Source organism: Clarias gariepinus, chromosome 21 (assembly GCF_024256425.1).
Source record: "Clarias gariepinus isolate MV-2021 ecotype Netherlands chromosome 21, CGAR_prim_01v2, whole genome shotgun sequence".
NCBI classification, from domain to species: Eukaryota; Metazoa; Chordata; class Actinopteri; order Siluriformes; family Clariidae; genus Clarias; species Clarias gariepinus.
The window spans coordinates 736,562-750,000 of record NC_071120.1 but is presented as its reverse complement, the minus strand read 5'-3'; the positions used below and the strand labels follow the sequence as shown (position 1 = coordinate 750,000).

The 13,439-nt window shown below is 40.6% G+C and overlaps 1 protein-coding gene across 1 annotated transcript in view; it reads right to left on the bottom strand.

The window, feature by feature from the left end:
• Nucleotides 1-6,334, bottom strand: part of osmr (oncostatin M receptor) — a 13,595-nt gene extending 7,261 nt beyond the window's left edge. Inside the window, exons 1-5 of the mRNA XM_053481523.1 lie at nt 6,328-6,334; nt 4,259-4,372; nt 4,018-4,172; nt 3,622-3,757; nt 1,710-1,979 (exon numbers count right to left, since the gene is read on the bottom strand). Of these exons, the coding sequence (XP_053337498.1) occupies nt 1,710-1,979; nt 3,622-3,757; nt 4,018-4,172; nt 4,259-4,372; nt 6,328-6,334 (682 nt within the window). The remainder of the gene's footprint in view (nt 1-1,709; nt 1,980-3,621; nt 3,758-4,017; nt 4,173-4,258; nt 4,373-6,327) is intronic.
• Nucleotides 6,335-13,439: the final 7,105 nt, after the last annotated feature.

Here is a 13,439-nt window from a genome sequence, read left to right as displayed (position 1 = left end):
GATTCACCTTTAAAAGCCACAAACCTTTTTTTTTTTTCATTTTCACTGCAACTTCATTAACCTTTAAAACAGACAAAATCCTAATGTTTTTAATGTGTATAGAGTTTTTAGTGTTCAGAAAATGTAGCTTCAATAATTTAGGTGTTTAGGTGTTTACTTTGTGGTAAACCAAGATGGCGTTGGTGAGATCGGCTGCCGTCACGTCCGCTCCGACCTCTTTTTCCTCCTTTTTGTATATTAATTTAAATCTCAATAACCTTAAACAGGCAAATTCTTCACAATTAAGTACATTAGGTATGATAGAGATACTCTTATTTTTGTTGGTATACAGTGTATGACCCTTTTAATCCCAGATCCAATTAGGCCAAGTGAGATCCTGGGGGAGAACAAAGGACATGACCCGAAGGAGGAAACGAGTCGGCATCAGCAACAGGCTGAGAGCCGCATGCCTCTGCCTAACATCCTGCTTGCCAAGGTCCAGTCACTTAAAAACAATCTCAATGACCTCAGGGCCAGCGTAAATGTCCAGAGAGACATTCAGGACCACAATCTCCTCTCCTTCACTAAAACATGACTCAACCCAGCGGTGCCGGACCACCTCATCCAGCTGGTGGGAATCTTCTCAGTTCACAGCAAAGACAGAACACTGCAAATGAGGAAGTCAAAGGGAGGCGGCTTGTGTTTAAAGGTAAACGGCAGCTGGTGCAACAGCACGAGCATTAGCATAAAGACAACAACCTGTCTCTTAATGTTGACAAGACAAAGGAGATGTTTGTTGACTTAAGGAGGACACGAGGCGACCATTCTCCGCTGACCATCAGCGGCTCCTCTGTGGGAATCGTCGAAAGCACCAAATTCCTGGGTGTCCACCTAGAGAAGGACCTCAGCTGGTCCCTCAACACCAGCTCCCTACACAAGAAAGCCCAACAGCGTATCTTCTTTCTGAGAAGACTGAGAAAGGCCCAGCTTCCACCACCGATCCTGACCACCTTCTATAGAGGAACTATCGAGAGCATTCTGAGCGGCTGCATCACTGTCTGGTTTGGGAATTGTGCCATATCTGACCGCAAAACCCTACAGCGGATAGTGAGGACAGCGGAGAAGATCATCGGGGCCTCTCTCCCCTCTATTGAAGTCATCTACACCACACGCTGCATCCGCAAAGCCATCAGCATTGTGTATGAATTATTATAGCTTCAAAGTGTAGAGACGCTGAGTGGGCCAAAATACTTGTGTGTCTAAACTTAACTTTGCACACATCTACCAACATATTAGCCAGGTCTGCTCTCTCTGTCAATCCAAAAAGCAAAACCTACCAGCAGCAATGGTTCCTGAGATATCTAGCTAAGAATCAGCACAGTTATGTTCCCATTTGGGTCAATGCAAGATATCAGGTTATAGTCTCTTTGTGTGAGGAAGCTGTGCAGCCAGGGCTGTTGCTAAGACAACCGGGATAAATAATGCCCCCTTCACACACATACACACTTACAAACCTTGGGTAGGTAAATGGCCTTATCTCTGGAACCTTAGCCTAGAAAAGGAAAATCTGATGCATCCGGGTCCCCCCACATAACAATTACTTCAGCAGTTGTACCTAGTTTAGATTATTACTGTTCACCATCAGGCTGAAAAAGCTACAGTATTATAAGTTTACAACATGGGAAGTGGAGATAGATTCAAATCATTACACTGTTTCCTGCTGAACTCACAGGTGACGTAGTTTAACACTGCTTGTTCCTTTCCAGAGTCGTCCTGGCAGATGAAGTTCACGCCGATGTCAGTGGTATTGAGTCCAAGCACTCTGATGGCTCTGACACGGTCACTGATGTTGATTAGAGGGTATGGAGTGTTGGAGAAGTAGAGGGCAGTGACTTGAGCTCCATCAGGAGGGATACAGCAGAAGAAGACAGACAATCCTTCCTGTAAAACCTCCTGCTTTGGAAATAACCTCAAACTATTGGAGCTAATGTTCTGCTGACCTGAAAACCACAAAGCAGAGAGAACAACTGAAAATGAGATCTGAAGCCAGAGAACCTTCCAGAGTTAACAAACTTCCAAAGACCCTAAAATCACAGTCTTGTGATTTTATTAAAACCAGAGGTGGGTAGAGTATGCAAACAAAAATGTACTCAAGTAAGAGTAGCTGTACTTCAAAACAGTATTACTCAAGTAAGTAAAAAGTAGTCATCCAAGATATAACACAAGTAAGAGTACAAAAAGACTACGGTGAAAAGACTTCTCAAGTACTGAGTAACTGTTTCAATCGTAATGTCCGACTTATTTTCTATTTTAATAATAAGTATATACACCGCTACACAGTTCTGCACTTTGTGTAAGCCATGCCGGCTGAAAACTTTTTATATTCCTGCTACGCCGCCAGTTTGTGTGTGGTCATGTGACTACATGTGGTTATTATTACTGAGGCCGATTGGTGAAGCGAAGTCATGTGATTATTAATGCAGCTCTATCGGCTGCATGTGTAGAATAAATGGTTAAAAAAGTAACGAGTCGAGTTTAGTCGAGTGTAGCCGAATGTAGTGTGAAAAGTATGGTGCAATAAAACTACTCATGTAGTTTTAAATGTAACGGAGTAAATGTTACTTGTTACTACCCACCTCTGATTAAAACAATCCAATCAGGGATGTTCTCACACTACATCATCGACCCCTGGAATTCTCTAGACTCCAACATGAGAACCCTACAGTAGCTCTAGGGGACAAGTTTAACTTCTTTTTGGAAATAATGAACATCCTGATATCTACAGTAAGTGTTTTCCCACTATTTAGTTTTCAGGAAACTGAACATTTCAGTGATGCACATATTCACCTATCATCTGTCTATTCAGGGGCAGTGGTGGCTCAGAGGGCTGAGGGACTGAGTTACTGATCAGAAAATTCGATCTTCAGCTCCACCAGGTTGACATTGTCGGGCTCTTGAACAAGGCCCTTAACCCTATCTTCTCCAGGGGCACTTTATCATGGCTGAATCTGCGCTCTGACCCCAGTTATGCCAGGATATACCAGGAAAGAATTTCACTGTGCAATAATGTATATGGGACAAATAAAGACTTAACTAAAAAATAATAGCGCACTGCAACACAAGATTACATGCAGATTACAGAGCTGTTACACAACCTAACCCTGCCCTGTCACACTAGATATTACACACACACACACACACACTCTCTCTCTCTCTCACAGGAAGTGTTCACAACCCACCATTCTGCAGGTCATCCTTCCTGTCCAGCTCATATCTCCTCCAACTGAAATCTTGACAGCAAAAACATACTTCAGAGAACTTTAGAGAACTTTAGATAATGCAGAAAATCAAGCACATTATTTATTCACCACTTTTTTATAATTGCACTTATGTAATATAATCTTATTGAGAAATAACAAATACATAAGCAGGTTAATACTCTACAATATGATAAATTGTTCTCCGGGGATTCACTGAGGTATGGTTTTGGGTCAAGGTTTCAGATGGAGATGGACTCTTAAAGTAAAATGTTTTTTATCTCATTACATCCTCACACAGATACATCATTTACATACATCACCAGTCCTGTGTGTGTGTGTGTCTGTGTGTCTGTGTGTGTGTGTGTGTTCAGAAACATTTTACCATAATGAGTCGTCCAGTCAGTCCATGAACCGGGAACACGTCTGATCCGTACGGAGTGATCAGTGCACTGGAGCGGCAGCGCTGAGGTCCACACCCACGACACGACCTGAACTCCAGCCTCCTTACTCACAGTGCTCTGTTAATACACCATCGAAATGATCATCACCACCACTACAACCATCATCATCGTCATCATCATCAGCATGATTATCATCACAACCTTCATCATCAGATCATCATCATCATCATCATCATCATCATCATCTTCATCATCAGCATGATTATCATCATAACCTTCATCATCAGATCATCCTCAGACTTTACATGTTATGCATTCTTGTTAATTGTATTGTACATGCAGGTAAGACTAACTATGTACTGTAAGGTCTGACTTACCTGAGTGACGACATGACGTTCTTCACTTTGTCCAATCTGGACCTGATAGGTTTGCTCTGAACCTGTGTTATTTTCGTGCTCTGTCAATCGGACCTCTAAACTCCACGAGCTCTTCACACACACTTCAAAACTGAATGGCGCAGCCTCACTGCTTCCTGTCAGGAAACGAAGGATTATAGATTATAATTAACTGTAAATAATGAATCACAAACAGGTGAACACTGTACAGTTTAGTTCTGACCCGGCACCATATCCAGCGAGGTTCTGGGTTCTGTAGAGACGAGGAAAAGAAAGCTCACTGAGCACAGAACAAACATCTTCACCTCAAACACAGGCTTCAACACACACACACATACTCACACTCACACACACCCCTACTGTAGGCTTACTGAATTGTAGCCTTGTTTATTTCAACATGTTATACAGCACTGAGGTGATGATGTCACTCTGATGTCAGAGATATGGACATAACTCCACCCCCGGCAGTCAGTTTTCAGATTTGTCAAAATGTACAATAAAGTTGTTCATATATACAAAGACATATTATTATTATTATTATTATTATTATTATTATTATATACATGTAATATTGTAGAATAAATGCTGGATTATGACCAAAATTCAATGGATCTTTGGCCATCTAAGGACTTATGATTCTACAGTAAATCAGTTCAGTCATCAGGCAAATCACTCCTGATATTCCACAAGCATTTGTGCACAGTATACCACAGTGTGTGAGAGTGATCATTTTCTTTTCATTTTGTGAAGCTGCTTTGAGACAATGATCATTGTTAAAAGTGCTTTATAAATAAATTTAAATTGAATTGAGTGGTGAGTGTAAAGTGAGAACATACTGTGAGTTAACAGTGGGAGTGAGTGTGAGCAGTAATGAAGGACAGGATCTAATTATTAATTACACTTATAAACTAAATACAGCGTAGGTGAGCGTTTATGTGTGTATATTTCTGAAGTGTGTTTGGTGCATTATGACAAACAGAGCACAGACAGCATGAAGATCATAAAACACAGCCATAATATGGTTTAGTTCTCTACAAAGCAGTGTGTCTCATAAATCTCATAACGCTTTTCACAGGTTCCCAACAAAGGAGGGCGCTATAGATTACACTTTATTCAGCTCATCAGAGTAATTAACGTTTCTCTCTCCTGCTTTATTCTCCACCTGTGCAGTGCTGATGGTGGTGTTGTGTCTCCTCAGACATGCAGTCCTGCAGCGTCCATCACTGTGTCCTGTTCTTACTCACACTCACATTCACCACTGGTAAGTCTCACTACACACTCTACACTCTCACTACACACTCTACACTATACACTCTACACTATACACACTCTCACTCTACACACTCACATCACTGTGTCCTGTTCTTACTCACACTCACACTCACCACTGGTAAGTCTCACTACACTCTCTACACTACACACTCTACACACTCACTACACACTCTACACTATACACACTCTCACTCTACACACTCACATCACTGTGTCCTGTTCTTACTCACACTCACACTCACCACTGGTAAGTCTCACTCTACACTCTACACTATACACACTCACTGTACACACACTCACACTCACCACTGGTAAGTCTCACTACACACTACACTATACACACTCTACACTATACACACTCTACACTATACACACTCACATCACTGTGTCCTGTTCTTACTCACACTCACACTCACCACTGGTAAGTCTCACTACACACTCTATACTATACACTATACACACTCTCACTACACACTCTCACTACACACTCTCACTACACACACTCACATCACTGTGTCCTGTTCTTACTCACACTCACACTCACCACTGGTAAGTCCCGCTGTACACTCTACACTATACACACTCTCACTACACACACTCACACTCACCACTGGTAAGTCTCACTACACACTCTATACTATACACTATACACACTCTCACTACACACTCTCACTACACACTCTCACCACACACACTCTCACATTCATCACTGTGTCCTGTTCTTACACACACTCACACTCACCACTGGTAAGTCTCACTATACACTCTACACTATACACACTCTCACTATACACTCTCACTACACACTCTCACTACACACTCTCACTACACACACTCTCACTACACACACTCTCACATTCATCACTGTGTCCTGTTCTTACACACACTCACACTCACCACTGGTAAGTCTCACTACACTCTCACTGTACACACTCTCACTGTACACTGTACACTGTACACTCTCTCTCACTGTACAGACTCACTGTGCAATCCCATTCATCACTCTCACAGCACACTCACTGCTCATGCTCACACTCACTGTACACTCTAACTGTACACCAGTGGTGTCAAAAGTATTCACATTCATTACTTGAGTAGAAGTATAGATACTACAGATGTGGCCATCAAGACTGAACGTGTTTTCCCGCGAGATGCTGCAATTTAGCGCGCGGCGTGCCGCAACTTGCCGTAAGCAACATTCGGGAATTTAAATAAATGTTTTGTGCTTCACTGAATATCCGCCAGATGGCGCATGGAAGGACTTTATCTAAAAGCCGGACCAAGTATAATGAAGAACTGTGTATAATTACTTAGTCTAAAACAATATTGTTCCCAATGCTGAAGCAAACATGAATTTTATTTTGTTTTACAACAGATCTTTCATGATGAATGTGTGTTTATGTGCTTTATATTATTTTCACAATGATGAAATGACCAAATTCGTGCTTTAAAAGTTTCTTATATAGTTTTTGTAATGTTTTAACAGGGACAAAATAATGAAAAGTTTAAATGGTGTTGAAATTAATTTAATTTCCTGATAATAGGCTATCTGATAGTGTTCAGAATCCCGTCCGCTCTCGCGTAGACAGCAGAGCTCTGGTTTTTATATTTTGTGTGTGTGTGTGTGTTTGTGTGTGTGTGTGTCCGCGCACGCGTCTCATATACAATGTTTGTGCTTCATATTATTTTCATAAGGATGAAATGAGATGCCCAAATTCGTGCTTTGAAATTCATAGTAAGTTTCTTATATAGTTTTTGTAATGTCTTAACAGGGACAAATTAATAAAAGACATGGCAATGCCTCGGTTTAAATGGTATTGAAATTAATTTAATTTCCTGATAGTAGGCTATCTGATAGTGTTAACTATGCAAATGTCCTGATTCGTGAATACACCAACATATCTTATAAATAAAGCTGTTCATCGCCGTGTGGAAACCCGCGGCTCATACTTCCACTTTACAAAAGGCAGCGTTTTGATCAAAAGGCTGATAATCGAGCGATTTATCGATAAAAATGCAGACATTCTCAACCAGAAATGCACCAAAGACAAATACATGTACAGTACTGTATATGGGCTAATCGCGTTGTTTTCGCGCTGAGAGATTGTGAGTTTCTGTTGATAAGTGTATGTGGATAAGTTGATAAGTGTATGTTGTCAAAGTATTTGTGGACATATAATTAGGAGAAAAATCTCAATTAAGGATGTCTTGAAACATAATGCAGTAACTCTATAAGCCCACAATCTTATTAACGTTAATTATCGCCAGCCGGCACGAATAGGCGGCTCTGTCCCTTTGCCGCCTATTCAGGGAGCCTACGGAGTGAGCGAGTAGCGATAGTAGATTTGGGCGCACGTCTATCACAGGCGCACGCCGTCACAGAAAGTAAAGTTGAGGATCACGATGCCCAACATCCCGGAGCCCAAACCCCATTTAAATTAAATTAACAAATATTGTAAGTAAATAACAATTGCCTACGTTTAGAAAAGCATTTTTATTTAGATCAGATGTAAGTAAATGGAAAGAAAGTAAATGGCTGCGCTGTTTGGAGGCGGGACGTGCTAATGACAATTTGGTCTGCTGTGTGTGTGTGTGTGTGTGTGTGAGGGAGAGAGAGAGAGAGGTGTCAAGAGGTCTTACATACTCATGAAGAGTCAAGGATTATTTAGTAAAACAGAGGCTCAGCTGAAAAATGTTAGACACATCAGTCACTTAACCCCAAATAAAAGGTCTTTCTGAGTGTTATGATATAGTTAAAATAACAGATGTACAAACGGTACAAACTGAATACTAAACCTAAACCAGGCACGAGGATTAATAAACCAAGATAGCCCCATACCCGTATTTATTTTTTTAAATAAAAATACCAAAGAAGATTATTGTGTATAGACTGATTAAAAACAATGCAATTTACGCTATTATAAGGAAAATCTCAAGTTCTTCCATTTCAAGGATTAAAAACGGTAACAATGTCAACTTTAGAATCTAGAATCCAGAAAATAAAAATTACACAAATTTAAATCACTGAAAGTCTCCAGAAGAGCCTCAGATTCAAGACGTTTTTAAAGTGTGGAGAGGTGCATTTCAGTTCCTCTGAATGTATAGGTGAGAACAGCTGATTCACACCTGAGGAGGGTGAATAATTTGTATTTGAATGTTGTCTGGCATTGTAAGCACTATAGTGACACTAAAAGAACAACCCAGGATTAATAGGAATAAGAGGCCCTTACTGCATAAATATTATTTAGTACAACAACATTCCTCCACAAATAACAATAAAACAAGAATAAAAAAATTTTTATATATATATATATTGTTGAGTACATTTGGGCCGTGTAACGGGTTTGACTCTAAGTGCACGGGCGGCACCATGAAGCACGGACTCGCGGCGAGGTCTTACGGAAAAAAATGGGAAGAAAAGTGTTAAAGGAGTGAGGATGGAAAGGAAGGAATGTGCACGTGCAGGTTTGGTTGGCATGCGGGCACGGGCTGGTGAGTGGTGGGCAGCGGACAGAGTGGCAGCGTGGGCCCGCGAGGACAGCAGCTCCAGCAGCTCCTGCCTCGGTCCACTCGCGCTGACTCTGCTCTCCGCGGATGGCCGGACCGGCCCCTCCCATCTCTCGCTTCTTTGAAGTCCCTGGGGTGCGTTCCATTTGCCCCGCTTGCATGCCGCACTTCCGCATTGTTGCGCACGCATCGCACTCACACCGCGTAGTAAAATCCACTGTAACCCAACAGACCCTGAGTATTTTATAGCGCGGGGTGCAAGCCCGGGATCATTAGCAAGGATAGCTCACCATTCGTGCCTAATTCCGCGGCCCCGCTCCTTCGCATATCTGAAGGAGAGGCCGCCTAACTAGTGCGCGAGGAGTGATATTGGTTTGGGCGCACGCCGTGACAGGCTTAAAAAACTATTATCCTCAAAAATGTAACAGATGAGGACTCTGATTAATGTGCAAAAACTATATAATAAAACTATATAAGACTACATGCCTTTATAAGACTTAACTTTTATTTAAGCGCACTCACAATAATGAAAAAACGTAATGATTTTGTAAATGTTTGAAAGCAAATAAGCTGCGCTGCTCTGTATTGTTTTTGGTGAACTTGAGCGCGTCAGAAAATGAACTCAAACGTTTTTTTAAATGTTCAGAGTCAGTCTGCTTGCTGTTTTCCCGACGCGTTCATAATCATTAGTCTACTTCTGCCGGTGCGCTCTGGAAAACTTAACACACTATAACTAGAATATTTACAAAACTGAAAGATTGTTTTATGAATAATAAAAAAAAAAAACTAGGTTAAAGCAGATGGGCTATAGAACAGATCATATTATGTTTTTATATATTATTTAGATTTGTTAGTTATTTTTTATAGTAAATGAACAGCTCTCTTCTTCCCAATCCACTCCTAAACAACAGTCTCCTATTTCCCTGCGCATGTGCTGCAGCCTGTGAATAAAGACACGCAGCGGAGACATGAGGGAAATCTAATATCGGTTTAAATGGTCTTAAATTAATTTAATTACCTGATAGTAGGCTACCTTATAATCTGATAGTGTTAACTATGCGAATGTCCTGATATAAGGATAACATATCTTATTTAAAACGTAAAAATGTGTCGCCATCATAAATAGACATGAATCAACTATATATATATATAATAATTTTATCATATTAAGTAAATATTATTTTATGAACACGAAGTGCTTCAGGCTTTTCATCATGTTTTTTGCTGTTTGTGTCCAGCATTGAATAATTATTTCATCCATTATTTGACCACGGCTGGGAATAAGAGCTGGAATGTGATTGTGAATTTATGACTGAAATAAATAAAGCTGTTCTTTGCCGTGTGGAAACCCGCGGCTCGTACTTTTGTGAAAGATTGTGTGCGCGTGCACGGAGAGTTTGTGTGTGTTGACGCGCGCTTCACATATACTGTAGGTTGATATACAGGTCAATCTGCATTTGAAAAGTCAATGATTTTTGATTCTTATCCTCTATATTCTTGTCGAATATAGTCCTTCACGTCTGCATTTTTCCGCACGCGTTTATCATCCCTTTGATCAAAAAACGCTGCCTTTTGTTAAGGCTGTGGGTTTATACACGCCCATGAATGAATTTTAGATGAATTTTAAAGCATCTTTTTGGGCCTAAAAAAACATGATGATCTTTATTTATGGCCAGGTGTATTACAAAGTGAAGTTGTTCCTGCATGATATTGTGTGTGTGTGTGTGTGTGTGCACGTAGAGTTTGTGTGTGTGTTTGTGACGTTATTTTCTCCTTCAAACGTGCTTCCAACCAACCAACCCTGGCCTCCAAACTCAGAATGCTACGTGTCATAGCCGATAACTGCTCCTTTGATCTGCTGGTTACGGCGGGGCGCCGACTGCTGATCAGCGTATAGTAACCTGTACAAGCCAAGCTCTTCCCCTAAAAATAGTGTGAATGTCTGCAGCAATCACTAACCATTAAAATGTTAATGTTATATTAAACACGAATATATAAATTATATTTTCTTTGTACATAATACATAATATTTTCATTTTATATATATATACTGTATATGGTAGTTTTACTATGCTGAAGTACCATTTAAAGCTATTTATTCATTTATCTTTTATTTGTTTACTTACTTACTTACTTACTAACTAGCGAATGCTTTTTTAGGGCTCTAAAACTACGGCAGTATGAATGACAATGGAATATCGCAGAATGTGCGAGTTGACGCCCTTGCACCGGTCACTAACCATTAAAATGTTGGATTTGAATTAAAATGCCACTTATATTCGTGTTTAATTAAATTCTTAAATCATCGTGTTCACCCATGGGTTTACTGCATAAACACCAGAACAAAAGGTCTAGGGACAAAACGAGAAGTTTCTTTTTTCTTTTTTTTTTTTTGTTTGCATTAAGTTTAATCATGCAGCACTTTTAGTATTCATAGCAAAAGCAACCCAACAGTGTAATTAAAGTACCCGAAATAACACAGAATTTTGACCCAGCATAAACAACCCAACGATGTGTTTACAGAAACCCAGCATTTTCTTTTGTGTACTACTACAGTACTAACGAATGATGTGCAGTCAAAGCCCGGGGATTCTGCGTGCTGTCGCGTTGTATTCAGAGAGTAGTACATATTTTTGTGTTTGTTTATTTCATGTCTGTAGTTTTATCGATATATCTGCTCATATCTGCACACGCGTTTATCAGCCTTTTGATCAAAAAGCCACATCCGCAACTCACTTTCACTTTGCAAAAAGCAGTGTTCATTGTTTAGTTTATATTTAAAGCGCATAAACACAATAAAACAATAGTGTTTTAGGCTAACATATCATGCATTTTTGTATTCTTGGTGTGTTACAATAATAATAACAATAATAACAATAATAATAAATTCGGAGCACTACTACTACTACTAATAATAATAATAATAATAATATCGATTGGAGAAAGCACAGTTAAATAAGTACCATCATTGAAGGAGAGAAAAAAATGAAGAATAAATACATATCAGGTGTTAGGTTTTAAATGATGATGTGTGTGTCCGAGCTAAGTTTTAAGCTAAGAGAAGAAGAGTTTTAGCTTGTTGTGTCCGCTGCACCTTGATACACTTACCGGTCCGGGCCCGATCGACCGGGAGAGACAAACACACACACACACACACACACACACACGCAGGCATGATGTCTGAAGATCTCTGTTTATTCTCTGCAAAGAGAGCACATTTAAACGGTGCTACGTCCCGAACATCAAAAGAACCATCATTAACATGTCAGTCATAGAGGAACCCGGAGACAGACAGGTGAGAGGAGATACATTTACATTCTCCTGATTAAACAAAAGGATTCTAGCAGACAGGAGCCATTTGAATGTATCCTCGTCTGGATACAGGATATAGAAGGTGTTACCACAGAAGGCATGAGGTAGCACAGTGAGGGGTCTGTTCTCAGAGCACAGGAATCTTCTTATTAGATTACATTGTCTTACTACATTATAAAACCTTACATCAGTATTTACAGTTTGAGCTCGACACGTTTATGAGCTCTGTCGCTTGCTGTCAATGGGCGCCTAAGAGAGATAACACATTTTCGGCTTTAGTAGACACACAATACTTCAGACTGAAACACGACTGCCACCTACAGGTAATGAAGGCCATTTTCACAGCTTGCCCGCACAGCCGCGGCAAGTCGTGGGATTCCTTTTCTCGAAACGTGCATTCTTAATGGCCAGATCTCTATATATACTTTGGAAACAAAACATTTTATATTTAAGACATATGTTAGAGTCGCGAGCATTTGTCGAAGCCAATTGAAAAGCACCTCAGGCCCAAACTGTACAGCAAATGCTATAATTTTTAGGACTGGAAGGTTTAGCCAACCCTAGATATGTGATAGTTGACAAAGAGCATTTTAACATAATTCTCCTATCTAGTGTCCAGGTGATTGACAGATGTATGATGAAGATGATGATGAAGTCTCTGACCAGCTGCTGAAAGCACTTCATCACTACTGAATTCAGGGCTACAGGGCAATAGTCATTGAGGGAAGCAGGCTGGGGTTTCTTGAGAACAGTAACAATGATAGACTCTTTAAAGCATGTGGGGATTATTGACTGGGATAAGGAGAGGTTGAATATCTTTGTGAACACAGGCTCTGCACAGATCAGGCCCTAAGTACTCAACCTGAGATGCTGTTTGGTCCTGTTGCTTTCCTGGTGCTCACTCTCCTGAAGGCTCTCCTCACATCATGCTCGGAGATAATGAACACAATTCTGCTGCTGGCATTCTCTTCCTCTCTGCAGCCAATGGACACGTCTGCCTTCGTCACACCGGATGTTGGTGCTTTGTAGTCCGTTATTGTCCTTAATCCCTGCCACAGGCCCCCGTCACTTCTGGACTGTGACTCTAGTTTCCTCCCATAGCATTGCTTCGCGTCTTTCACCGCCTTCTGAATGACGCAGCCTTGTTCGTGTCCATGTCACCCAATGCAAGTCCCGCGTTGTAGGTGGGGATGCAAGATCTCAGAGCATTGCGGATTGTTTTATCCATCCACAGCTTCTGATTGGGTAACATTCTGATGGTCGTTTTTTTGTACGATATCATCGGCTAGTTTCCCGATTAATCACACAACCAC